Source organism: Chenopodium quinoa, unplaced genomic scaffold, assembly GCF_001683475.1.
Source record: "Chenopodium quinoa cultivar QQ74 unplaced genomic scaffold, ASM168347v1, whole genome shotgun sequence".
Lineage (NCBI taxonomy): Eukaryota > Viridiplantae > Streptophyta > Magnoliopsida > Caryophyllales > Amaranthaceae > Chenopodium > Chenopodium quinoa.
Genome location: NW_018742204.1, coordinates 21,206,653 through 21,234,599, shown reverse-complemented (window position 1 = coordinate 21,234,599; position 27,947 = coordinate 21,206,653). Strand labels below are relative to the sequence as shown.

The 27,947-nt window shown below is 36.8% G+C and overlaps 3 protein-coding genes across 3 annotated transcripts; 1 reads left to right on the top strand and 2 right to left on the bottom strand.

Annotated features, from left to right (window-relative positions):
* Nucleotides 1–13: 13 nt before the first annotated feature.
* Nucleotides 14–3,659, bottom strand: LOC110723028 (probable galacturonosyltransferase-like 1). The gene is made up of 2 exons (XM_021902303.1): nt 2,643–3,659; nt 14–615 (listed from the first exon to the last, which is right to left on the bottom strand). The coding sequence occupies exons 1-2, from the start codon at nt 3,292–3,294 to the stop codon at nt 260–262; spliced, it is 1,008 nt and encodes a 335-aa protein (XP_021757995.1). The 5' UTR covers nt 3,295–3,659; the 3' UTR covers nt 14–259.
* Nucleotides 3,660–19,441: 15,782 nt separating this feature from the next.
* Nucleotides 19,442–21,009, bottom strand: LOC110723006 (E3 ubiquitin-protein ligase RNF185-like). The gene is made up of 2 exons (XM_021902281.1): nt 20,620–21,009; nt 19,442–20,464 (listed from the first exon to the last, which is right to left on the bottom strand). The coding sequence occupies exon 2, from the start codon at nt 20,405–20,407 to the stop codon at nt 19,652–19,654; it is 756 nt and encodes a 251-aa protein (XP_021757973.1). The 5' UTR covers nt 20,408–20,464; nt 20,620–21,009; the 3' UTR covers nt 19,442–19,651.
* Nucleotides 21,010–25,516: 4,507 nt separating this feature from the next.
* On the top strand, nt 25,517–26,835 carry LOC110686533 (protein MAINTENANCE OF MERISTEMS-like). Its single transcript, XM_021863166.1, has 2 exons — nt 25,517–26,680; nt 26,761–26,835. Exons 1-2 carry the CDS (start codon nt 25,928–25,930, stop codon nt 26,833–26,835), a joined length of 828 nt encoding a protein of 275 aa, XP_021718858.1. The 5' UTR covers nt 25,517–25,927.
* Nucleotides 26,836–27,947: the final 1,112 nt, after the last annotated feature.

Genomic DNA, 27,947 nt, shown 5'->3' with positions numbered 1-27,947 from the left:
AACAATTGGCATGTAAGTACGTAGCAACCATACAGGTTGAACCTTTCATTCTAATGTGTACGTTTATACGCGCGTTTTCTCTTGTTATCAACAAGTTGATGATAAACAAGCTCATTTTTGTATTTCTACAACTTCAATACATTGGAAGTTACTTGTAATAATAACAAAACTTACGTATACATATAGTATGTTATATGCATCCTAACATCCCTACCTATAGATGATAGAAAATACTACATAAAAAGGTACTTTTTTTTTTTCAGGAATCAAGTAAAAAAGGTGTCTGCAACAAATCATAAGGGGCCCAAAGTGAGTCCAATGGACAGGGCCGTTTAGCATCTAAACGGGCCCAAGGCTTACCTTTACCACTCCAATGTAACAGACTAACTGGGCCTGGATGTAGGTCCCTACAAAGCCCACGAAAGTTATCGCCACCAAGCCCATGTTGGTTCCAGCGATGATCAACTGGGGCTATTTTCCCAGCAAAAACCAATAAAAAAGGTGGTAATGAGCCCAATTCATAAATCCTCATTCTTTTTTGTAATTCCATCCATTCTGTAATTTTTGTTGTGTAATCTCCATTTCTCCACCTCTCTAAATCAATCACCATCACACCTGTCGAAATTTTCGTGGTCGGAAAATATAATCGTCAGCTGATATGAAATTAACTCTATTTGTCTTGCACCTAACAACTTTGTACAAGTATATATTTATAATCCAACCTACTAGAACAATATGGGGTTTACATGATTTATTGAAGGTGACAAGATTTACATTGATGCAAGACGTTACTAGGTTTACGTTGTTTGTAGAGTTGTAAAGAGAAGTTGTCGATGACTTTGAGTTCACAATTTTGACTCTCTATACAGATATTACACTCTAATAGAACCTAAAATCGTTCTATACATATATCATATATGGAACATATAATCAAACATGTTATCTACAAGTTACAACTAACATAGATCAAATAAAAGTTCAAAATACTAGCTAGGCCCAAATAAAGTTGATTATAGTAAGATAAACCTATGTAAAAATGAATAGCATGCATTATGTCATGTAGCATCACCAATCACTAGTCAATCTATATCAAAGTATTATAGATTATACAAGTATACGTTACTTTTGAACCCATAATTTTCTTTTCACGTCGGACACTTCCCTTCCCACTAGAAAATATCTGAGCACTAGTTGATGTTCAATTAATTGACAAGAGAACTTAACTCCAATCCTACATTTATTGTCTCAATTGACTTTTTATGCATGGCTATCTAACATATGTTCAAGCACACCCATCAACAACAGTAACAAAATTTCTTCAATACTTACACCGATATAAATCCATTACGTACATTTAGTATTTTGATTGTCAATTGCTGAAATATTTATTAAATCAAAAGTTTAAGCTGGTGGTTGAAACTTGTGAATATGTTATATGCTCTATCACGCATTTATTTACCCCCTTTTATACGAGAGCCCATGGGCCATCCTCATACCCTGCATTTAATATTCCACTTTATAAGGAGGGATGAATGAGATTCGAACTCGTAACCTTTATGCCATGTTGGCTCTGATACCATGTTGAAATAGGATATTAACTTATATTTTCTCCACGAGTATCTAATGGACGTATTTATATAATAAACTCTTAATTTTATCGTACATTTTCCTTAAAATCATAGATAGCTTATCACGGGTTTAGAAGAAACATTCGGTCCCTTAATTTCTTAATTGTCCAATGTTCTAACAAATAGTAGAAGATGTTACTATTATTAGAATTTCTGCCAACAGCTTATCAAAGGTGGTATACAACTCTCATCGCATTATACCTATAAAGCAGAAGTTTTAGATTCCCAACTCTCTGATATGATAATATCACCAACTAGCTAGAGACTAAAACACTATCGTACAAGCATCTCCAAGACCCCCTCAGTCATAAACAATCATATCAACCTAAAATCTTCTTTCCAATAACAGTTTCTTCTTTTACCTCTATATACCTCGAGGTATACGGTACACCCAATCTCTTACTTATTTTGAAAAATAAAAACGAGCGTAAAAAGCATATAATACTTGCCTATAAAAAGGAACAGAGAGAATATAATCTCCGTAACATTTATTAGATCACTTAGTGACATTATTGAAATATGATGTTCTAATGTGTCAAAAAATTAAATATGCCATCTACAATTGACGTAATAGAATCTAGCATAAAATATTTAACTTATGTCTATCATTCAAAACTTTGGCACCCTTACTAATTCAATACTTAATTAGATTTAGTACTTGTGTTATTAAATGAAGGTATAAAATCAATGTACAATTAATTACTTCAATTCGGAATCTAATCTATGTTAAAATAAAGATGGATCCGCAATTTCGCACTCATAGTCGTGTGTGTTGCCTTAACATGTGCAACTAGTCAACTTATTAAGTGTACCGTATTTTGCTCTCCTCGACTTAATTTAATTGTACTTAGCTATAACTTATTTTTGCTAAATTTAACTTATGTTTGCGATTTTTTTTCTCTTCACTTATATTTTTTAAAAACTTATTTTAATATTAAGTCCAGTAGAACAGATTCGTATTTGTATAGCAAATAAATCAAAAAGTAAAGATGTTACAAAAAAATAATGGCATACCTGTATTAAAGTAGCAAGCTTTTCTGCCTTCAAATGTCATAGACAAAGCAGGATTAGCCCAAAACGACGGCGTAAAATACGTTCTGAAATTAGCGTTACAATATTCGGGAGCAGCCAAAACAGCGGTTTCTCCAAGAGAAGTAGCAGCAAGTTTACCAATATCATCAACCAAAACAACATCATTGTCAAGATACACCACGCGCTTCACACGCTCCGGCAAAAGGGCAGCTAAGTAATTTCTCGCGTAGTTTAACGGGCAGTCGAGGGATGACCGTATAGACGTGGAAATAAGACCGGCAACATTAGCGTCATCCAATGAGTACATGTAATATGTGAGGTAAGGAAAGGAGGTGGCTATTGTACGGTTGAGATCACGACTCGTGGCGGTGGAGGAGACCGATATGAAGTGGAATCGGAGGTTATCGGGGCAAGTGGAGTGGTGGACGATTGATAAGATCGCGGCCATAGAGCCACGGAGGTACGTGGCGTCTAGGGTCATTGCAATGTGGACGGTTTGATCATTGTTTACACAATTTGGGGAGTTGTAAAATTTAGGTGCTTCTTTGAATTCAAGGGCGGAACTAAGGTCAAAGTTTGTAGAACAGAACGATAGTAAGAATATGGTGAGGAAGAGTGTTTCGAGTCGAGTCATAGTTACATGATCGACTTGGTAAGCAAGTGAGGAAGTTGTGAATGTAGTGTAGTGTGAAATGATTAGTGACAAAAGTATAAGTAAGGAGTACAAGAAGAAGTATAAAAAGGGAAAGGGGGGAGAAAAGGAAAAGAGATGCTTAGGTGTTGAGTGGTGTTTGTTGCAAACTTTAGCTTTGAATGCGCGTACATGAATAGGGAGGTCATTTGGTTGAGGAAAATGAAAATGAAAGAGCGGGCCAATTCATCAAGAAATGTGGACCAATGGGTTGTCTACTAGTCAAAGCTTTTCATGATCTATGTAAGTGTAAACATGTTCATTTCTTTTGCTTATCATCTTTTGGAGTAATTTGATGGTGCATTACTAGTCCTAGTTTTTATCAATGGACCAATTGTAATGCACAAGCACACATGATATAGTTTAACTACGGAGTGCTATTTATGTCTCTCTGAGATTGTCTCATGTGATAATTTTTACTTTTCTAAAACTTGGTTGAAATTTTAGCATGTGACGCTGTTATTTTGTCATTTTCTTGTTTTTTATCTCTTTTTCTCTCCTTTAAAAAGAAATTTTAGTAATTGAACTGGGACAAGTTTAATGGAACGGGAAAATTAGTTGATAAGGAGCATCGACATCAATGATACTATAGTATGTTTATTACTAAAGCAAGTAAAAATGTAATAGAGTACCTCTTACTTTACAAATAAATGAATAATACTACTTTGTCCTTCAATTTTCACCTTGCAAAATTCCAAAAAGGGTAAGGTTTGGTGAAACCGAACCTTAGTGTACATTTTTTTAACTGTTGTCAAACACTAACAAGTTCAAGTCATAACAAAAATGATTGGAAGCACTTTTTGCATTTTGAAAGGTTTCATTTGAGGCTCATTGGGAGGGAAAGAGTGAGGAAGGATTTAAACTAGGGGTGAGCATGGGACGGGTACCCGTACCATTAGTAGTAACGATTCGGGTACCCGATAACCAATATCACTAAAAGTGATATCCATAACTCGAACCGATAAGTTCGGGTACCCGGACTTTGGGTACCCGGATTTTCGGAACGGTTATCGGGTACCCAATAAAGTATCCAATAGTGATAATAAAACTTACAAAAATAGTTATTATGATATTTTTTAACACTAATTAACAACAATACCACATGATCTTGACCAAATTATTAATAACATTACTAATTATTAATATTATATAGTGATTACGAAGTAATGTAAGAGTTTAAATATTGAAAAGATAGATTTAAGTAGGAAAAAAAAACAAAATAATTGCTTATCAGAACGGAACGGGAAACCGTTAATTTTAAAATGATACCCAAAAACCATACCCGATAACAAATTATCGGAACGGGTACCCGAACCGTTATGGTTATCGGATCGGGTACCCTAATTTTCGGAACGGTAACGAAACGGGTTTCCGGTTTTTCGGGTAATTTTGCTCAGCCCTAATTTAAACGCATTATATCCTTGATCCCATAATAACATCAACATATTTTTCGGGTTCAATTTATTTTATCCCTAAAAGCCAATATTCTTTGAGTTAATATAGTACTTACAATCTCTTTTTAATTTTATTTTATCTCGCACATTAAAAGATAAAGTTATCAACTCCTTTATCAATTTTTATTATCATAACTCGCATATTTAGTGAATTTTTATTTCCAATTTCAATCAAACGATCACTAGAATTATGAGACAATTTTCAAAGGACCGGAGAGAATTAAAAAGGGAATATGTTAAGGTTGGTTATCACTTGCAACTTATTGTGAGAATGTGTTCCCTTAGAATCTCCCCTTGTCATAAATATCATTTCAACTCTCAACATTATATAGATCATATTAAAGGCTGAATTTAGTTACATCTCACCAGTCACACCACTCTAGCTATACTAAACACACAATTACCCAAACACACATTATAATCCCGAGAATGTGACTCGAAATAACAATCTATATCAAAATTTGGGTTTATTTAATCTATGTCAGAACTCAGAATATTTAGCAACATTAATTATGCACAAAAGTTCAACCCTTATTTCTTAATTGATGGAGGTCAATTGGTCAAATTTTACGTTTGTTTTTCAATTACTTTTCTTCGATGTGTCCTTTTAACTCATTAGAAAAGTTTTTCACAAAAGTTCAACCCTCATATACTTTATGGATTTCCACTTCAATAATGTGTTTTTACAACAAAATGCATTATTATTGGGTACCATATCACACCTACAAGTGGTAATAATGAATTGGATATGGTAATGAAATGAAATGAAATAAAATAAGATAAGGTAAATATGATATTAAGAGTTGCTTATAAGAAGATTAAAAGGGAAAGATTATGAATTATAAAACAGTGATCAACACGCGATTATTTTATTATTATATATTTTCAAATTTTTAGCCATTTAAGAAATGCATTTAACATTTATAAGCAACTCTTAAGATTGTACATATCATAATAGATAAAACAATAAGAAAGAAAGTGGACAAGCAATATCATCTATCAACATACTAAAGAAAGAAAGAGGACAAGTATATGAGCAATAGCTATGACATTATTCAGCGCTTTTCTTCTTTAATTTAGCAAAATGTACTCCTATTTGTATTATGAAATAATGAGAAATGATATTATTTAGCGTTTTTCTTCTTAAATCTAGAGTGAAAATTACCGATGAATTCGAACAATAATTACATCAATCGAAGCATGAAGTTACCATACAAATCCATAATAATAATGTACAATTTAGAAAATATATTAGAGGCTTATAAATCATTATTCTTAATATATTACCTCTATTTGTTATCACGTGAGTAATTGATTATCAAACATTCAAACTAGCTATTAGAAGAAACTTTTTTTTTAATCAAACAATTATGGAAAAGAGTCAAAGCAAAAGCAACTACACATTAATTTCCAATCTTCCCACTTAATGTGATCCCTAAGATCTTTATTAACAAAATATCTAAACCATTTTATTTATTTTTTTTAAAAAAAAGGCGTGAACAATACATGATTGCAAACATGTGAAACTTAAATTACCCCCCAAAAATCAATCCCAAAAATTAGAAAAATGTATGGCTAATTGGGGGACATCGCATTTGTTAAATTCAAAAGAAATCAGATCTTCTTCATCTCACCGCAATTACTGCAAAACAAACAGGATACTACTCTTTCTCGTAGTATATTTGCCTTAAGTTATGCTATTTCATTCAACTTTAACGTTCTTACAACCGACTTGCCGCCTTTTCACCTACGCAGTTTCTCTAATTTATTATATGTACCTTGCTCTTCCTACACGTGTTCTTGTAACTAATAACGTCCGGAAAATATACTTTTTCAGTTTATTGTGCAATTTAATTGGCATGTTCGACGGTAGCATTGAGCAGTTTTTAGCATTTTGATCAAGAGAAAACACTTACCCTAATTATTATTTAAGTTTGCACAAAGTTGTAACTTCATATGTGAATAATTGTACAAATAGCTACGATAAAGGCTACGCATACAATTGTTGTACGTGGTCCCTACATACAACTCTAATTTGTAATGTTTCTATTGGCTAAAATAATAGGCACAAGTTCCATTAAATTTAATTTATAATTGATTCCTAATTTTCTCCCATATTCTGTTGATGTGTCAAATTTCTAATGGTGTTGTATGTAGGGACAACATACAATGGTTGTATGTGTATCGGCTCTCGCTAGCTACTTTGGTTGATAATGATGTAATTAGAGTTAGGGATGAATTCTGTCTCAAATTATGTACAATAAAGACCTTTATACTGACTTCTAGGTAAAATTTGTATGTGAGTGTTAAATGAGAGAGAGAAATATAGAAATGTACGTGATTAAGAGATAAATATAGAGAAATGACAACTTATTAAGAAGGAAAGAAGACATTTAGTAAATATTGCACATATGAATGAAGGTAGTAATAGATAGTTGACAGAACCATACCATAAAAGAAGTGTATGTCTTCAAGTTGTTTTGTTTTTTTTACGAAGATGTTTAAACTATACTGTTTTACAAGTTTGAGCAACTCCAAGTAGTGTCAACTTCGTGGAGCAATGTCATTGTAAGTTCATGTATAATACAAGAAACATATAATCCACACATTTGTCATAAAATTGGACGATTAGGAAAAAAATAAAAAAAATAATTAATTAATTAAACAACTATAGCAAAAATGGGTATGTAGATATATAGATGCATGACAAATCCCTACAGAAATTGAATTAGAATTTTTGTTATCCTGCAATATGAAATTATACTTTATTGAAGAAATTGAAATTAATGTATTGAGTAGCTTTCCGAATTTCAGATAATTTTGAACCAAATAGACATTATACAATAGATAAAAGAGTTTTAAAAAAGTGCATGGTAGTATTTAAAAAATTTTAGGCCTTACTTTTATGGATTTTTTTTTTTGCAAAGAAGGGAATTATCCTACTTACAAAAGCATTAGACAATAGAGTTGAGTACAGTAAAAATTGTTTAGTCTTTTGAACTAGATATCACTGCCTTATTACTTGAAAATTGAGAGGGATAAATTTTCAAAGGATAAATCTTGGTGGGATTTATTTTGGTGTCTTTTGTAGGGAATTTGGTTGAAGAGAAATGCTGGACACTTTGGGAGAAGATCAATGAAAACCTTTGTGCTGCAAGATTTGCCTTAACAATTGCTATGGATGCTGGCCTTAGTAAGACTATTCTTGAGACCGATAACATTTAACTTTTTTCTTATTTGAAGCATGTGAAACAGGAAGTTATTATCAGTGATTTTGTTAAGCTTACTAGTCTTAACAATCTTATCTCTTTCTCTCATGTAAGTAGATGTGGTAATGTTGCTGCTCATAAACTTGCCCAAGCTAGTGGAGATGAGAGTATGGGTTGAGGAGGCTCCACGTTGTGTAATGGCTGCTGTATTGCGGGATATATTTAGGGAATATTTTAGGATATATTTTGTATCATAATTTATGCCTAGAATATCTCTATGATATATTTTTGGTAGTTTCCTAATCCTATTATAATAGGGTTAAGCTTGTATTATATATGGGGTGAAGAGTAATCAATACAATCAAGTCATTGAGTTTTATTCAATTTAACATGGTATCAAGAGCAAGGTTTATTTTTTGAGTTTCTTTATCCCGTAAACAATGGCTGGGGATGATGTTCCACCGCCACCTCCTTTCACATAAATTAAACCAAATTCACCGTTTTACCTTGGGTCGCAAGATCGACCTGGGGATTTTATTACCCCTACACGACTCAAAACTGATAACTATGAAGATTGGGCTGCGGATATGCAGACTGCGTTGGAGGCTCGACGAAAATTCGGCTTCTTGGTTGGCTCGATCTTAGCCCCTGTACATCCGTGCACTCAATCAGATTGGACGACCATCAACGCAATGTTAATTTCTTGGATTACCAATACCATCGATCCAGAGGTAAGTTCGTCCCTTTCTAAATTTCGTGAGGCTAGACTTTTATGGCAGCATCTCAAGCAACGTTTTGCTCAAACCAATGGCCCTAGAATTCAACAATTAAAATCATCGATTGCTAAGTGTGAACAAACTAGATCGATGTCTGTTTCTGTTTATTATGGTAAATTGCATGCTTTATGGCAAGAATTAGATCACCATGAACCTTTAATTTCTTGTTCTTGTTGTTCGAAGTGTACGGCTAGGCAATTGCATGAAGCTAGGCGTGAACAAGCTAAATTACATGATTTTTTAATGGGTCTTTATTCTGATTTTTATGCCTCTTTGCGTACAAATATTTTGTCTCAAGATCCCCTCCCTAGTCTAGATAGAGCATATCAATTGGTGGTACAAGATGAAAGAGTGCGTACGGCAAAGCTAGAGCATGAACAAAAGCCTCCTGATGCTCTCGGCTTTGCTGTACGAACAGGGGCAGTCAGGGGAGCTTCTGACTGTGGCCGTGATGGTGGTACAGTGTGTGGTAAATGCAAGAAAATTGGTCATGAGACTTCTAATTGTTGGTCTGACAATACTTGCAATTATTGTAAGAAGAAGGGTCACATTGAGAGTAAGTGTTATGATCTTCATGGTCGGCCCTCATCGATTGATAATGGTTAAGGGGGAGGTACACCGCTGGCCGGGGTCAAAGTACGGTGCGGGCAAATGCAGTTTCGGGTGCTTCAACTGACAGCTATTCTCATGGTCAAGTGTTTTCAAGTGAATAGTGGAAGGCTATTATGGGTTTGTTCGGTAATGCTAATGTTCCCGAGCATCGCTTGAATGGTAAGTTTGATGTTACCTCTTGGATTATTGACACAGGGGCAACACATCATGTGACCGGAGACGAATCTTGGTTGTTTGATACAAAGAGTTTTGAATGTCCCGTTGGTATACCCAACGGGGACACTGTTGTGGCTTCTTTGGTTGGTTCTGTTCGTTTGTCGGACAAGATCACTTTAACTGGAGTTCTTTTTGTTCCTAATTTGAGTTGTAATCTGCTTTCTGTTTCACAAATAACAGATGAACTTAATTGCATTGTCCAATTTAACCCTTATATGTGTGCTATACAGTACCAAACGAAGGAGCTGATTGGAACAGGAGCTAGGAGAGACGGACTATACTATTTTAGCAAATCGGATTCGGTGCATCATGTCGGTGTTGACAAAGAAATTTCAAGCTTGGAGTTGTGGCATCGTCGCATGGGTCATCCTTCCGAGAAAGTAGTTAAGTTGCTTCCTCATGTTAGTAGTAATAAAAGTTGTCTTGATAAGGGGTGTGAAGTATGTATGCGTGCTAAGCATCCTAGAGAAAAATTTTCGTTAAGTGATAGTAGGGCTTCTAGAGTTTTTGAGAAAATACATTGTGATTTGTGGGGTCCATATAGACATGCTTCGTCATGTGGAGCTTGTTATTTTTTTACTATTGTTGATGATTATTCTAGAGCAGTCTGGATTTATTTGTTGGTTGATAAAACAGAAGTTTTTAGAATGTTTATGGCATTTATTACAATGGTTGATAGACAATTTTCTCAAACAATTAAAATTGTGCAGAGTGATAATGGTACTGAGTTTAATTGTCTTCTTGATTATTTTTCTGCTACGGGCATTATTTTCCAAACTTCTTGTGTGGTTACCCCACAGCAAAATGGGAGGGTTGAGCGAAAACATAAACACATTCTCAATGTCGGGAGAGCTTTGAGGTTTCAAGCAAATTTGCCAATTTATTTTTGGGGGGAGTGTGTTCTTGCCGCCGCTCATTTAATTAATCGTACTCCAACACCTTTGCTACAAAATAAAACACCCTTTGAAATCCTATTCAATAAACCTCCTTCTTTTGATGCTATTCGTACTTTTGGGTGTTTGTGTTTTGCTCATAATAAAAAAACGAATGGTGACAAGTTTGCTAGTAGGAGTAGAAAATGTGTTTTTGTGGGATATCCTTTTGGAAAGAAAGGGTGGAAGTTATATGATCTTGAGTCTAAGGTGTTTTTGGTGTCTCGTGATGTGAAATTTATTGAGGGAGTTTTCCCATATGCAAGCACGGAAGCTGTCAATATAGTGCCTACAATGTGTGATAATGACCATGATTTTCATGGGGATTTCTTAGAAAATGTGACATGGGGTGATGTTGGTGAACATGAAATTATTTTTTATGGGGAAGAGCAGCCCGTTCCGTACACAGAGCAAGCAGCCCCGCATACAGAACAGGTTGCTGCTGGCCAGCCCGAGGAAATTCCAGCGGGCGCTGGTTCTGGCAGCAGCACCAGCAGCACTGCCGTGTCTGGCAGCAGCCCCGAGCAGAGTGGCAGCGACACTCCGGCAGCGCCACTCGATCAGCAGCCTCAACCCGAGGTCTTGGGTAGGGGGCACTGTGAGAAATACCGATCCGTGAAGCTTCATGATCATGTGACATACTCCGTTTTTGCTAATAGTCCGTCTCCGTCCCCTACGTCTCCGATCCCTCCTTCAGGTACGCCTTATCCTTTAGCACACTATATAAATTGTGACATGTTTTCAGTGAATTATCGCAAGTTTCTTGCAGCAGTTGTTCAGGGTAAAGATCCCAAATCTTTCAGAGAAGCAATGAAATCGGATGGTTGGCGTCGTTCAATGCAAGAAGAAATCAGGGCATTAGAGGACAATGGAACATGGACCTTAGAGCATCTTCCTCCCGGCAAGAAAGCTCTAGGGAGTCAGTGGGTTTATAAGACAAAATATTTGTCGAATGGTGATATTGAACGTCTTAAGTCACGTTTGGTCGTTTTTGGTAATCATCAGCAGGAAGGTATAGATTATGGTGAAACTTTTGCTCCAGTCGCAAAAATGACAACAGTTCGGGCTTTCCTTGCTATAGCCACTTCTAAAAATTGGGAGCTTCATCAAATGGATGTTCAGAATGCCTTTCTGCACGGTGATTTGGAAGAGGAGGTGTATATGAAATTACCTCCGGGTTTTGAGAGTTCAGATCCAACTTTGGTGTGTCGTCTGCGAAAATCTTTGTATGGGTTGAAACAGGCTCCAAGGTGTTGGTTTGAAAAATTGACTGCGGCTTTGAAAGGGTATGGTTTTATACAATCTTACTCTGATTACTCTCTGTTTACATACACTAGAGGTACTGTTCAGATTAATGTGTTGATTTATGTTGATGATCTTATTGTTTCTGGGAATGATTCCGCTGCATTATCTGTGTTCAAGGCTTATCTCTCTGATTGTTTTAAGATGAAGGATCTTGGTCCTTTGAAATATTTTTTGGGCATAGAGGTTGCTCGTAGTAAGTCCGGTTTGTTTTTATGTCAACGAAAATACACCTTGGATATTATTTCTGAAGCAGGATTGTTAGGGGCAAAACCAAGTGGATTTCCGATTGAACAAAATCATAAGCTTGGTCTTGCCAATGGTGATGTTCTGCAAAATCCCGAGTCATATCGCATATTAGTAGGGAGGCTCATTTATCTTTCAGTTACGAGACCTGATTTGGCTTATTCTGTTCATATTCTCTCCCAATTTATGCAAGAGCCGCGTGTTGAGCATTGGGAAGCAGCTCTTAGGGTCGTTCGGTATTTGAAGGGCACCCCGGGACAAGGTATTTTGTTGAGTGCAGATAGTGATCTGACTTTGCAGAGATGGTGTGACTCGGATTGGGCGGCGTGTCCTCTAACGCGTCGTTCTTTAACAGGTTGGCTTGTGTTTCTTGGTCATTCTCCTATTTCTTGGAAAACCAAGAAACAACCTACAGTTTCTTTTTCATCCTCCGAGTCTGAGTATAGATCAATGGCGTCGTGTACTCATGAGTTGAAATGGTTAAAAGCTTTACTTTTGAGTTTGGGGGTTCAACACCCTAAAGCGATCAAATTGTTTTGTGATAGTCAATCTGCACTTCATATAGCCAGAAATCCAGTTTTTCATGAACGGACGAAGCACATTGAGATAGATTGTCACATTGTTTGTGACGCCATTACGGAAGGCCTAATTGCACCGTCTTATGTTTCCACTAAGGAACAATTGGCGGATATTTTCACTAAGGCGCTTGGGAAGAACCAGTTTCATCATCTTCTTTCCAAGTTGGGCATTTTTGACCCACATGCTCCAACTTGAGGGGGGGTATTGCGGGATATATTTAGGGAATATTTTAGGATATATTTTGTATCATAATTTATGCCTAGAATATCTCTATGATATATTTTTGGTAGTTTCCTAATCCTATTATAATAGGGTTAAGCTTGTATTATATATGGGGTGAAGAGTAATCAATACAATCAAGTCATTGAGTTTTATTCAATTTAACATGCTGTGATGCTTGATTCTGCTAGCATCCCTTAATAAATTTTGCTACTGTAACTTTCAAAGTTCATCCTTCTTTTTTTATAACACTTATTCAATGGTTTTAGGGATCTCGAGGCTCAAGAACTTTTAGAGCAAGTAAACTGATATTGTAATAGTCAATATGCAACTATGATAAGAGCTTGATTCATTTACTGATGATGATTTGGATTGGCACAATGTACTTTTGATGACACCAGAGTTGTTGATGAAGTTTCTCTCTATCTTTCTTTTAATGAGCATACTAGCTATTTTTTTTAAATGTGTGATTGTGTTGCAATAGTTATAATAGCATTGGAAATTGAAGTGTTTAATATCAAGGCTATTAGCTCAAAAGGTAGAGCAATGTACTATAAGTGTACATGGTGTGGGTTCAAGCCCCACATAGCCTATACATATTGGTGTATTCATATTGTTGGTGTAACCGTGTAACCATGGCCATTTTTATATAACTTACTTAGGATCATTTAATTAATTAAGTTCTTTTGATTAGGGTTACTTTTTCCTTGGTTATGGTCACTTTCACTCTTTATTAATTGTGTCCATGGTTAGGGGTACTTTTTCACTTGAGTAAGGTCACTTTTGTCTCGATTAGGGTCACGTTTACCCTCGGTGAGAGTCACTTTACTTTTGTCTCAGTTATGGTTATTTTTGCGCTGGTTAGGGTCACTTTTAGTCTTGCCTTAGGGTCACTTTTGCCCTTGGTTTGGGTCACTTTTTGCCTTGCTCAAGGTCACTTTTGTCCTAGTTAGGATCACTTTTGCACTTGCTTAGGGTCACTTTTGTCTCAAATTAGGGTCACTTTTGCCCTTGGTTAGGGTCACTTTTGCCCTCAATTAAGGTCACTTTTTGCCTTGCTCAAGGTACTTTTATCCCAGTTAGGGTCACTTTTTCACTCGCTTAGGGTCACTTTTATTCTTGCTTAGGATCATTTTTGCCCTCAATTAAGGTCACTTTTTGCCTTGCTCAAGGTACTTTTGTCCCAGTTAGGGTCACTTTTGCACTCGCTTAGGGTCACTTTTATTCTTGCTTAGGGTCACTTTTGTCTTGAATTAGGGTTACTTTTGCCCTTGGTTAGGTCACTGTTGCCCACAATTAAGGTCACTTTTGTGCCAGTTAGGGTCACTTTTTCTCTCGCTCAGGGTCACTTTTTCTCTCGCTCAGGGTCACTTTTGTCCCACTTAGGGTCACTTCTTCCCTTAGTTAGAGTCACTTTTATCCCCAATTTGTGTCACTTTTGTCCTCAATTAGGATCACTTTTGTCAATTAGGATCACTTTTGCCCTTAGTTAGGGTCACTTTCGTCTCTAGTTAGAATCACTATTTCTTAAGTTAATACTATGGTACAACAAATAGCCTACGTAGGACTCGAACCTACATCCTCTATGCGTATGTAGAAGCATAGAGTGCTCTACCAATTGAACTAATAGGCTTGTAAACAACATAATAAAAAATTGTTTTTTTTTTGTATATAATGATTTTCTCTTCCAATTAACAAATGACATATTTACATAGGGCTATAAATATACTCTTATATTCAATAAAATTGCATAGTACCTTGATAATACATAAGCATTAAGCACCAACAACAATTTTACAGAAAGCTATGAATATACTCAGTATCAATAAAATTGCATAGTACCTTGATAATATAAATTGTGATACACCAGTATTAGAACGACATTGAAGCTATAAGTGAAAGACACCACCACAAAATAATCAAAAGCATCACCATAAATATTAGCGAGAATTGCGATAAAATGAAAACAAATACAATAACAACAGGATACTAGCTTATTCTGACATTACCAAATACTAGTTGTAGTTGTTTCCATCGTGTAGCTTCAATTATGATTTGAGAGTTAAATATTTTAATTTCATGCCATGATTTGAATTGAAGGTTCGGAAATATGACCGGAAAAATCAACTGGAATTGTTAATCAATAAATTTGAAAGCAAGTATTGCAATTTGAGTAATTTAGGGTTCGTAATTTGATCATCAACAGGTCAATCAATTGCAGGCTGAAAATTAAGATTAGTGGAATTGAGATTCTATACAGATACAACTATCTTTTTGTGGTTTGAGGTTGAATTTGGTTGCAATATTCTTTTTTTTGGTTGAACAAACATGAGAGAAAAATATTGGGGATTATGATTATCGACTTGTTGTTGTTGTTTTCAACTTTTCATGAATGGCTTGATTGCTTATGGGCCTTGTGGCACGTGTAAGATTTGGATGTACAATAATATTATTGTACACCCGGGGCATACAAAAACTTTTGAAAGTTTAATGTTATACAAATATTTATACTCCCTCCGTTCCTAAATTACATTCATATTTCTAATATTTATTCCTCACATAATAGAGAGAAGTAGGAATGTAATTTAGAGACGAATGGAGTACCTTTTTTTCAAGATACGAAGGGAACTCGCTTGAGGGGATTAGGGAAAAGACAAAGAAAATCCCGTAAATGAGTCCTATAAAATTTAATACCTATAGGAGTCCAAGATGGGAATGCCATGCCACTACTCTAACACCTCAAATTAGTATACAACTATTTCTACTTAAGTAGTAGTTGGAGGCAACTACTCTTGTACGTACATAATCTAGATAGATTGCCAATTCAATAATTACAAAATAATTCCAATTCCAACCAAGATAATGGCAGAATTAACAAGACAGTGAGCATTCAAAATAAAAGCATAAACCCAAATTAAAATCAGCAACAGTGTAATGTATCAAGTATAATCCATGATTAAGACATTAAAGTGGAGAGATTGAGATAAAAAGAGCACACATGAGTGGGAAGTGGGCATGCCTGATTGCCTGCCGACACTGGAACAGCTATGTGGTGGGTCTCACTCTCACTTCATGCAGCGTAAGTCGCCCAACTTGTGTATAAACTGCCGTATTATCATTATTTCTCCGAACTACTCTGTTTACATGCATTTATACACTCAAGGTGACAATGAACTTCAGCTTCTGTGGAATACAACTGCATTATATCCTAAATCTCTGTTTAAGAGTCTAATCGCAGTCTTGACGTTGTGTTTAACGACAAATGATTCATGGATCCACACGAACTTTCAAGGAAGCAATCATACAAAACCTGTAGTACTGCTAGAAATCCTAAATTCCTGATTGACACATTGATTTCTTGCTGGTCTTTTAGCATATTGCAACAGCGAGCTGTGGAAATCCTCATTGAACATACGGTATATAACACATTCAAACATACGGTATATAACACATTCAACACTATTTCTATTACGGCTAGCATATCTCAAACCTGCACAGAAGATTAGGGTCTAGACTCAAGCATGATTCTCCCGCTTAAACACACACAAATCCCTGCTAATATCGACCATAAATGAACATGACATTAGAAATTACCCCAAAATAACAAGGCCTAAAATGGACTATCAATCCGCCTGAGGAACCTGTTTAGCAAATAAAATAGGCTAACAGAAGAAACTCAATTTGCACACTAAATTCAATGGCACCAATAAATATATCTTAGATTCTTCCTGTTTAGAAAACACTGACACCTGGAAATGCACATCTGAACTGTTGTGTGCTTGTGTCTACTGTCACATTTATTGCGCTTATGCAACCAGAAACATAAAAGCATACTCCGTATGTTTTAAAACACACCACATTTATGTTCACAGAAAAATAACATTGATCAGCAATTTATGATCCTTTTGAAAATAAGTATGAACAAGGTTTGTATAGATGCATGCTCGAAAGGTAGGCAACTGGTTTAATGAAGTGAATCCAAAAGAAAGAGTGATTTTCTCCTAAAGACACCAATAACTCCCCTTATTGTACATTGTGCTAACATGATCTCGAAAAGAGAACCAAACTCTCTTTGGAATGAAGCCATGATAGGATCATATAAGCAAACAGATTAAATGGCCGTATATTAGAACATAAGTAATATTTTCCTAGAAACACTAGAAGTCCCAGTAAGTCAGAGGAAGGACAGTGATTACTTTCAAGGAAATGCAACTTCCTTTTTAGCAAACCAAACAACTCCATAACCAACCAAGAACTACAATTGGCACTTTCATGAGTCTCATATTCTTCCCATCATAAAATTTGCTTGATCAATCATGACTCACAATGTTTCCACAGAAGTAGGTTCATCATTTAATAACAAAGCAAAAATACAAGAATAGAGAATAGGTACTCTGATAACAAAGATACATGTAGGTGATTTAATTGTTTCCAGTTTGAATTTTTATTTTTTTTATTTTTATATCAATGACAAGAAGATAAAATCAAGAGAGAAGATAACACAAGAATACTATTTCTAAAGCACAACTTACATCACTAGCTTCGAAACAAGCCACACAATAGGTAAAGCAATGCCAAACCAAGCTAAACACATAACTCCCAAGTCTAAGCTGAATTACTGTTTCTAAACTAACCAATAAAGAAAAATTCATCAAACATAAACTGACCCGCTCAGCAGGACATAATGGTGAAGCGCCAAGATGCTAACAGCAGAATAACATAATAGTCGGGTTATTAGATCAAATTGATACATGCATACATCCCATTCCCCAGATTCACAAGCACTGCCACTGCAGCACTGTCAATAAGCATCCCATAATTACAGGCAACCAGGGTCAAAGCAAATCACAAAACTTAGGTGTGAAGAATGAATCTATACATGTCGCCATCTAGAATGGTCAAATGTAAATCGCAGTGTCATATGTTAGTTGCACGTCTGAATGTTTATGAGAGGCTGTGATAATCTATATAGACTGCCTCCAATCACATGTTCACTAGGAAAACAAGTAATTTGGAAAGAATCAGACATGGACAGGGTCCCAGAACAAATTAAAACATTGCCACACATTCCTTGCTTCATCAAACTCAGTTGACTTCTCATTGTGCAAACAAGAAAAAAAAAACCTCAAGAATAATACCAAAACTAATTGGTTTTTGTTTACAAGTATAAATCAAAATAATTGGCATTCTGTTTTAGTCATCGAAATAATACTTTATCTATCTTGTTAACTAACATTGTGTGCACAATAATATCTTGGTATAAGGCTACATATTTATACAAAGAAAAACAATTTGTTTATTTTCGATGGAGACAGGATTTACATGTAACAATCCATTTGTTTATTTCACTGCTAAAAAAAAGTTTGAGAGAAAAGAAAAAAATCAAAGGTAGGAGTGGGAAGGAGGTGAAGGGAGTTGGGAGATAGGGAGGACAACAAGGCATTTGTTCATTGAAAAAGAAAAATCTTGTTCATTCTCAAAAAAACTGATTTTCCAACTTACAAACCAGAGGTATGAATAGGAAAACTACCTTTACTTACTACCAGCCAAACACAGCCTAAGCCTCACAATATTAGGAAAAATTTGGAATCAAGGAATATACAGTTGAACCTGCAAAAAAGGGTGAAGACTAAAGGAGAATAGCTAAATTTGACTGAATTTTTCAGTTTAAAGAAAAATAATGGATTCAAACTTTATCATAAGGAGTCATAACCCAGATTTAAGCCTTCAAATAAATAAAAACTTACAGGGGAATCAAATTCCACATCAAAAAAACAGTGTTAAAATGTTGAAACTTGGCTGCATTCACAATGGTCTTCAATTGTTCAAACTTGGATTATGCATAGAAGACAAAAAGAACAATGTGTAAAAAGGTGTTCTAAGACCACCAATTTCAAAGAGTAACATAAAACAACGGCAATGGAGCAAAACCAAAAGAAAAGGTGAGTAGACCCAGACTCAAATAAGTCGTATATTGTACATTTGTACTCCCTGTCATAACAACAGCATAGTTTGAAAACTCACTGATTTACCAGAGGTTCAATTTATTTCCTATCATTCTCCGAGGAAGTAAGTTATGCACTCCATGCAGCACCCTCAAGTCATCAACCACACTTTCAGTTTATTCACTTGTAAGCAAGACAAAGTAAGAATAAATCATTGGTGTTAAGGAATAAGATATTATTCAGATCCTAGCTTTTAGCTAATCGATGCATTAAAAGTCCCCAGGCCCAAGAATAATTGAAGAAATCCCAAATCATTAACACACAAGCAACATAACCACCTCCTCCTATTCAAGGTAAAGGAACACACCATGCCTAAATTAAGAAACTCGGGCATTTGAAGGAAAAAGAGATCACTGAAGATATCGAGCATGAAATGAGCATTTATTCCAAAAGCAATAGTGAAATAGCAAAAGGTGAACCCATGAAAGAATGTCAATGCACAATTGCATATGGGAACAGATCTTCAAAAGAAAAGAATAGCTATCATCTCAAACATCAGTAATCACAATTCAAGACTAAGAACAATGACAGCACACAAACTGATAACAACAATTATAGAGTTTTAATTTCTTTAATTACTCAGAGTCTGACACGCAAAGCAAAATACATCAATTAGTTACATTCCAACAATGATGAAAACCACTGGAAGTGATCATAAGCTTCTTATTATTATATGGACAACTTCCTCAGCTAACATGGAAAATGTGCTAAAAAATTGTACAAGATCAAAAAGGAATCGAAGCTAAACAATTACCAGAGCATCGCCACCAAAAAACAGAAGCCAATAATGAGACACAAATTCTTGAGAATATAATCTTGCCTTTGACTAGCAGGAGTTGCAACACCACCATGATGATGCTGCTGGAACCCATGACCGTGCTCGTACCCATGACCTTGGTGCATTGCATTACCATGTACCGCCTGTGGATAAGCATAAGGAAACCCATGGGCGGTCCCATACATTGGATTATGAGGAAACCCATTAAACTGTAAACTCAACAATGAAGGGAAAAGTCCACCAAACCCAGCAGACATAGTCATATTCCCAAACCTAGCAGTTGCCATTGGCATAAACCCACCAAACAACCCAAACCCCAAATTAGAGAAATAACTTTGTTCTGGTCCCGGGGGAGGCGGGGCGGTTTCAGGGCGTTGCCCGGATGGTCGATTAGGAATATCGACACCCGGGACCGGCCTCGATCTAGGGTCAGTATTGGATTTTCCTCTACCATACAATGGCACAAGTTTATCTTCCTGAACAAGGGCTTTACAAACAGGACATTCATGGGATTGAGAATGATATCGAAGCCATCTATACAAACAAGGCCAACAATAAAGATGACCACAAAGTGTAACAATTGGGTCTTGTGCTAATTCAAAACAAATATTACACTCAAAATCACCAGCATCATTATTATTATTGTTATTGTTATTGTTATTATCTTTTGATTCTCCATTACTTGAGCTTGATTCAGCCTTCATTGATTCCTCAAACCCACTTTCCATTTTCTAAACCCTAATTCTTGTACAAATTATAAACAAATCCCAGAAATTATAATCGACCTGCAAATAATGGGATCGAAGATTTCAATGCAATCGAAATTTAAAATAAAACAAATCAATTAAACAAGATCAAGAAGCAACAATAACATATATATAGAAATAATAAAACTTAGAATAAAGATGAGATTTAATCAAAGAAAAGGGATAAAACTTACCAGTGGAATTGGTTGAATAGTGAGAAGCACGAAAAAAAAGGGAATTATTTAATTAGGGGTGATGTATAAATACGAGTGATAATAAATATAATCACAGTTGAAATTGGAAACTGGAAAATGAAAATATACAAAGGAACAGCGGAGATTAGGAAGGTTCGAGGTTGTCATCGATGCTCGATTTTCTTTTTCTTTTTTTTTTCAATTGGGCTTTCTTTTTAGGATGGAAAAGTCATTGGGTCAGGACTCAAGACGAAGAAAATCAAGACTATTTTTTTTTAATTGGGTTTAATTTACAATTACTAGCTCATTAATAACCCAATAATTAAGAACATTGGGTCAACGCTTTAGTGTCAACACTAGATTAAAATCCTGTGCAATACACGGTTGTTAAATATTTTTTACAATAATATTACACATATAAAATATATATAAGATATGCAGAAATATTTCATTTGGGTATATATGGAATATGTGTCAAATTGGAAAGAAAATCTTATAATGTGTAAATAGTTTATTTATTGAGTTTGCAAAATAAAACATTAAAAATAAATAAATAAATAAAAAGGCGGGAAATTTTTTCACAAGTTAATGACACAAGTGTCATTTGTTATTCGCTTTTAGTATAAGTTAAATAGATAGATAGATAAATAGATAGATTGGAGTAAATATTTAGAAAATGTTAAATATAGGTAAGAAGTAAAAAATTGAAATAATTAAAAAATTTGTTGTATCGATGTATGATGTTTTGTTATACACTCTACTTGTAATATTTACTGCTTTACTCCTTTACCCTGGAATTTTTTGGCTTGTGTTCTTATGTATGAGCAATTATTAAGATTAAATATAAGAGTGTTGGAATGTTGGGTTAGTGTGGTCTAAATTTCATAAGCCCGACTTAATATGTCTCGAGGTTTCTAAATAACTCTACTACTTTAAGAGTGTTGGAATTAGTGAATACTTATGAAGGTTTTAGATTTATGTGGAAAATTTAAATAGCATGAGTGTAAAAGGTTCCACATACGTCTTCTACCTCCATGCATCGCCTATAAATATTTGTGTTGGACATTGTTTGAGAAGATGTATCCAATTACCAAAGTAGTGTGTCCATTTCTCTTTTATTATTTATCATGCCTTATTACTTTCTTATTTTCTCAATTTCTAACTCTTTAATTTTCTTCTGTTGTGCATTACCAAACTTTATAGATTAGAATTAAGTTTTTTGCATTCAGCAACCCTAATAATAAGAAACTATGTACCTTGTTGTTTAGCGTATATATTGAAACATACAAAGTGATCAGTTGACTATCACTACGTGAATTCATGGCTTGGGATGTAACAAAAACTAATTGACAAACTCTAACTCTTTACCACTTTAGTTTATAAGTAATAGTCGTCAAATAATTAACCCGGCTTATAACGATACACTGTCACTTACTATTTAGTCATTCACAAAATGGGTAAGGAGATAATTATTTCTTTATTATAAGATTTTGATTATAATTTGGTCATCATAAAGGTTCATATTACAACCAATACAAATATATATATATATATATATATATATATATATATATAAACTCTTGATATGATTCAGACTATATAATGATATGGAATGAAAAGAGTTGTAATTGTGATACCCAAAATGCAAATATATTTGTGTTTTGCACCTCATGTCTAAGTGATCCATGCATTGTTTTACTACAAGTTAGTATCAATATATAATGAAAATGTTGATGTATTGTTGTGTACATAATCTGTAACAGTTTTTATCCCAGAAAGATTATGCCAATTTCTTGAGAACAAAGTTACTCTGATACATCATTAAAAAAAAGATAAACATTAAATGAATTTTCTCTGATTAATCTTGTATTGTAAGAAATACATCAAGTAAGATAGAGACAGACCTTGTTATCCCGAGCTAATTCTGCACATCAATCATATGACGAAGCAAAAGAATTGAAAAGCAAGGAGGATTATATGTACTATATCACTGCATGACCTACCAATGTTCACATATTTGTAACCAAGCTTAGAAGCACCAGTTGAAACTAATGCATCAGCTGTGAAATTCCATTAATAAGAAATGTTTTATTTTAAATTCATTTACAGTATTACTCCTTTCGTTCTCAAATAATGGTATTGCATGAATTCTTTGACTGATTGTATTGAGGATAATGTGGTTATCCTACAGGACTATTTTTATTGGAAGTACAAAATATATCCAAATTGCAAATCTCACCAGTTTCTTTGACAATATTTTCAGTGACATTGCAGCCAAAGTGATTCCAACTATTCCAGCAAATATCTTTAATCTCTCCCTAGCAAATATTGTATTGTAATAGTGTGTTTCTGGTGCGGCTGGCCGCATCCTACGGCAGGGTGCCAAATCAGCAAATGAGAAAGTAACCCCACTAATTGACCAACTTAGTACCCCTCCAGCCAGGTAACCCCTGATAGCCTGACCCACCTGGTAACCCCTGACCGGACCAAGTAACCCTTGTCCGGACCTAGTAACCCACCGAGTAACCCCTCAAGTAACCCCTCCGATTTAGTAACCCCTGACCGAACCGAGTAACCCCTCAAGAAACCCCTACGACTTAGTAACCCTTGATCGGACTGAGTAACCCCTCTAGTAACCCCTCCGACTTAGTAACCCCTTTCGACCTAGTAACCCCTACCAAACCTAGTAATTAACCAACTAACCCAAGTTGTAGCAGCCACCATCTTCGCACCTGCTCCTCCACCGCACCTAACCACCTCACCTTCCTCACAACCCGCATAGATGAATCATCAGAAGTTTGTGGATCTTCATCTTCTTCTAAAACATCATCAATTTGGCATTCCAAATTAACCCCAAATAATCATCATCAATTTGGCATTCTAAATTAACCCCAAATTAAATCATCTTCTTAGCACATGCCTGATTTTCTTCCCTTTTGTCTAACCTCTGTCCCTACTAAATCATCATCTTTATCATTATTATTTATATTATAATTATATTTAATTAATGGCTTTAACTAACTTTTTGAAAGTGGAGGTTGATTTGACTGATTTCGCCTGTACGGATGAAGACGAAGATTAGACGAATACGACGGAGGTATGGTAGGTTTGGAGCTTCGAGGAGCTTCAAAAATACAACGACGAATCGAAGACGGCGATCTAGATTGGACCTTCGAGGATCGGGACGAAGATGACGAACACGACGATGGCGGAAGACCTAGCTCGCCACTGATAATTAGAGAGAGAAAATGGAGGAGAGGAGAGGACAAAGATGGGAGAGAAAATGAAAAAAAAAAAAAAAAAAGAATTATGGCTAGCTGCACGGTACGGCCAGCTGTATACAAGACTTTGTGGTATTGTAAGGGTTTGCATCCATAAAAAAAAAAAATAAAGGAAATTTTGTCAAAAACTACCTATTATACTCAAGAATTTGCGAGAAACTACCTATTAAAAAAAATGTTGTAAATGACTACCTATTTTTTGAAAAATGTTGTAATTTACTACCTGATGCCGGATTTTGAAGTTTGACCATATTTCTCCGGCGTTGACTTAGGCACTTGCTACTCACGTGAGACTTAATGTTCATTTTTTTCCCAAATTTCCCCCAAATTTTGAAACTTGCACTGTTCATCTTCTTCATCAATTGACAAAATTTCCTTTCTTCTTCTAATCCAATGGTTAAAACTTCCTCCTTGGGTTTTCATGAGTCCATGATGTCACCCTAGCAATGGGAATTCCACACTTGCACTTGGCTTTGGACGAAGAAGACATTCGCACACATGCAATTCACAATTTTCGTTATAAAAAACCATAATTTCATGGGAACGAATTCTTTGAGAACAAAACCAGCAATTGATAGAGGGTTTCAATCGAAATCTATCACGCAAAACTAAATTAAAGAACAATTAGCTCAATCGTGCACTACAGAGGAAGAGATTGACTCAAAACAATCAACTTTGAACTGAAATTGGGGGTTCTGGGAAAGTGAACTGTTAAACATCGCCCGCAAATTCCTACATAAAGCCCACAAAATAAGAGTGAAATGACACTTTTGCCCTCAAACTAAAAAACACAATTTCTCTCTCTACTCTCTACTTCCACTTTCTCTCTCTAAATTATTTCCCGAGCTATGTCGAGGCGGCCCGGCAAGGAAGTGGCGGCTCCGGCGGTGGGCGGAAGGCGGTTTGCCGGCGAGAAGGTAATTTTTGTAATTTTTGTAATTTTTTTTAAAAAAAAAAACCTCCGGCGACGGTGGGGCGCCAAGGCGAGACGCCACCACCACGGAGGAGGCGCCTAGGCAGGACGCCCGTACGGTGGAGGCGGCGCCTAGCCCAGACGCCACTACCACGGCGGCGGCGGATAGGCTAGGCGCCACGGCCGTGGTGGTGGCGTCTGGGCTAGGCGCCGCCACCACCGTACGGGCGTCTTGCCTAGGCGCCTCCTCCTTTTTTTTTTTTTTTTAATTTTTTTTGTTTTTTTTTAATTTTAAATTTTATTTTCGAAATTTTTTTTTTTTAAAAAATTTGTTTTTAATTTTTTTAAATTGTATGTTCCCTATTTTTTTTAAAATTTTGTTTTTTTATTTGTTTTAATTTTATGTTCTATTTTTTTTTTTAAAAAAAAAATTGTTTCTGGTTTTAATTTTTAATTTTATGTTCCTATGTATTGTTTATATTACATGTTTATATTGCATATTACATGTTTTGTTATTTTGTGTTAGGCATCGTATTTTCGTTCTGGGGCTGGGAAGAGTATGGACATTATGAGAAGTACGATCAACTCAATGGAGAGCTCGGGGCCCAGACACGTTAGATCCCGTGGTATTTCGGCCTCGGCTCGTAGAGAACGGGTGCACTATTCTGAGGATGATGAAGATGATGATGGTGATGAGGAGGAGGAGGAGGAGGAGGATGCAGATGAGGATGTGGACGATCAGAGTGGACCATATGATGATTACGGTCCATTCAGTCAGAGGCTTGATGATGTGTATGAGACGCGTAGGGTAGACGTGCGTAAGGGTAGAGATGGTAGATTTGTTAGTAGATCTGGCACATCATCTGCGTCCACTGTGTCTGCGGTTAGCAGAAAACGGTCGAGGGCCGTTAATGATTCTTGGGTGGTGAGGGGCGAGGTGGCTGGGGGACCTATAGACGGGAGTGTGATTCCTAGCTTTCTAGGACACATCGCTACCCGTATTTGGGAGGACCAAGAGCGGGCTTTGGATAGCGGCATTTTGAAATGCCAAACCCGGGAGAGGACTTGTAACTTCTTGTGTAGTTGGGCTGAGGCTTGGCCGGAGGAGAGCGAGATGGTCGGCCGATTGAGGGGCACTAGAGTGAGCCACCTTCCTACCACCATGCATGAGAGGATTGACTCGACGCTGATCACGGCTTTCGTTGAGCGATGGCAGCCGGACACGAACTCTTTCCACCTTCCGTTCGGTGAGATGACGATCATGTTGCATGACGTCGAGGCCATCCTTGGGATTCCCGTAGAGGGAAACCGAGCATCTGTTGTCACAGATGCGGATCAGGCAGATTTATTGGCGGAGCTGTTGGTGGTGGATAGGGCTGCGCTGTACACAGCGGCACTTGGTGTGTGGGATCACGGCGGTGTTAAGATCGCAGCAGTTTTGCAGCGATGTTTGCACCCCACTTCACGTAGGACGCAGGACACACAGCTGGCTGCATATGTTTTTCTTCTTCTCGGGTGTACCTTGTTTCCGGATAAGAGCGGAAACAAGCTCAGGCCACGCGACATAGTTGACGCGTGTGAGCCCGACAGAGTAGGCCAGTTTTCTTGGGGGTCGGCTACATTAGCGTACATGTATCGCCAGTTAGGATTCTCGAGCCGGGCTGATGCGGCAGGTATCACTGGATGTATGACGTTGTTACAGACGTGGATATACGAGTATTTCCCGGCGTTTCGACCACACCGCGACCCGGTTCCTATTGGGGATGGCCAGCCACGTGCCTGTGCGTGGAGTCCGCGTGTCGAGAAGAAGTCCATTGACCGCCTGCGATCGATACGGTTATTGCTTGACAGGATGTCCCCATTAGAGGTAAAGTGTTTAAATTATTTCTACTTTTATAGTTTGATGTGTTTATTGTATGAATCTTACTAATTTTAAAAAATGTGCAGGTGAACTGGATGCCTTTCGGCCAGAACCCTAGTAATACGAAAATTAGAATCCGAAAATTAAATAAATGGGGATAACATAGCAATAACAATAGAAGGTCACATAGAAAAGGCAACTAGATTGTTCCACTGCTGCACCCGGTCATGATATAGCGCATCCCAGCCCTCTACGCTTGCTGTACGAATGGTGTACCACGTTGGTATGATCGGTGGGACCGGAAAATCGGGTGACAGGTCCAGTCGGATGAAATGTCTGTATGACGGCCCCAGAAATCCAATAGCAACCTCTCTTACCGGTCTGGTGACGGTCTCACGCGAACACCAAGGCAGAACCGTGGTACATGGATAGTAAGCTCCACCATGCAAACCAAGGCCGAAATGCATCACTGCACACTTGTAGATGTTTGCAACGGCGAAGAGATCAAGTGGCGCGTCGAACCAATGATTTTGACCGCAACGTCCTCCTCCCCACCGGATACGCTGCAGAGACCTATCCAAGTCCTGTCCGTACACGTGGCGATAAACAGCTCGGTTTGAGGCGATTTCACTGTACATCAACTGACGCACTAAACCGTAGTTGTCTTCACCCATCTGAAACACATCAGCCACAACCCGAAATCCGCAGTTACCATCTGCAACCACATCATTCCACCCGTCGAGGAACGGCATCATGATGTTAGGGATCCTGTCTTTATATGGAAAATGTTCAATGTCCATTCTACCTGTTGCACACATCAAAAAACACAATTAACAAGTCAGCAGAAAACTAAACAAACACTCTAAAAAGTAAATTAAACTAAAGTACCGTACCGGTGCCGGGCATATTCACCGACGAAGAAGTTTGACTACCACTTGATGACGATGTACGACCACGGCCACGACCACGACCACGACCACGAATGTACTCAAACGCACTCCTTTCCCGCCGTGGTTGTCGGCCCCGTGGTCGCTCGACCCCCTCAGGTTCCTCATGATCCAAGCACGACGAGTTGAACATGTCATGAAGTACGTGGGTAGCACTACGAATGATTGAAGGGTGGCTGGAGGACACTTGGTCAAACATCGAACGAAACTGCTCCAACTCCTCCTGTTCACGGTTGACTGTCTGTGGAACAGCATGCTCTCCGATAACGAGCGTCCGCCAGAATGGATGAACCTGATCAACATGTAACGACGCCCTATCTTGCGTA

Coding starts and splice junctions, on each gene's coding strand:
- LOC110723028 (XM_021902303.1), bottom strand. CDS start 3,294: ATGACTCGACTCGAAACACTCTTCCTCACCATATTCTTACTATCGTTC. Junction 616..2,642: donor AGCTTGCTACTTTAATACAG/GTATGCCATTAT, acceptor AAATTTCGACAG/GTGTGATGGTGATTGATTTA.
- LOC110686533 (XM_021863166.1), top strand. CDS start 25,928: ATGGTCGGCCGATTGAGGGGCACTAGAGTGAGCCACCTTCCTACCACC. Junction 26,681..26,760: donor ACAGGATGTCCCCATTAGAG/GTAAAGTGTTTA, acceptor AAAAATGTGCAG/GTGAACTGGATGCCTTTCGG.
- LOC110723006 (XM_021902281.1), bottom strand. CDS start 20,407: ATGGAAAGTGGGTTTGAGGAATCAATGAAGGCTGAATCAAGCTCAAGT.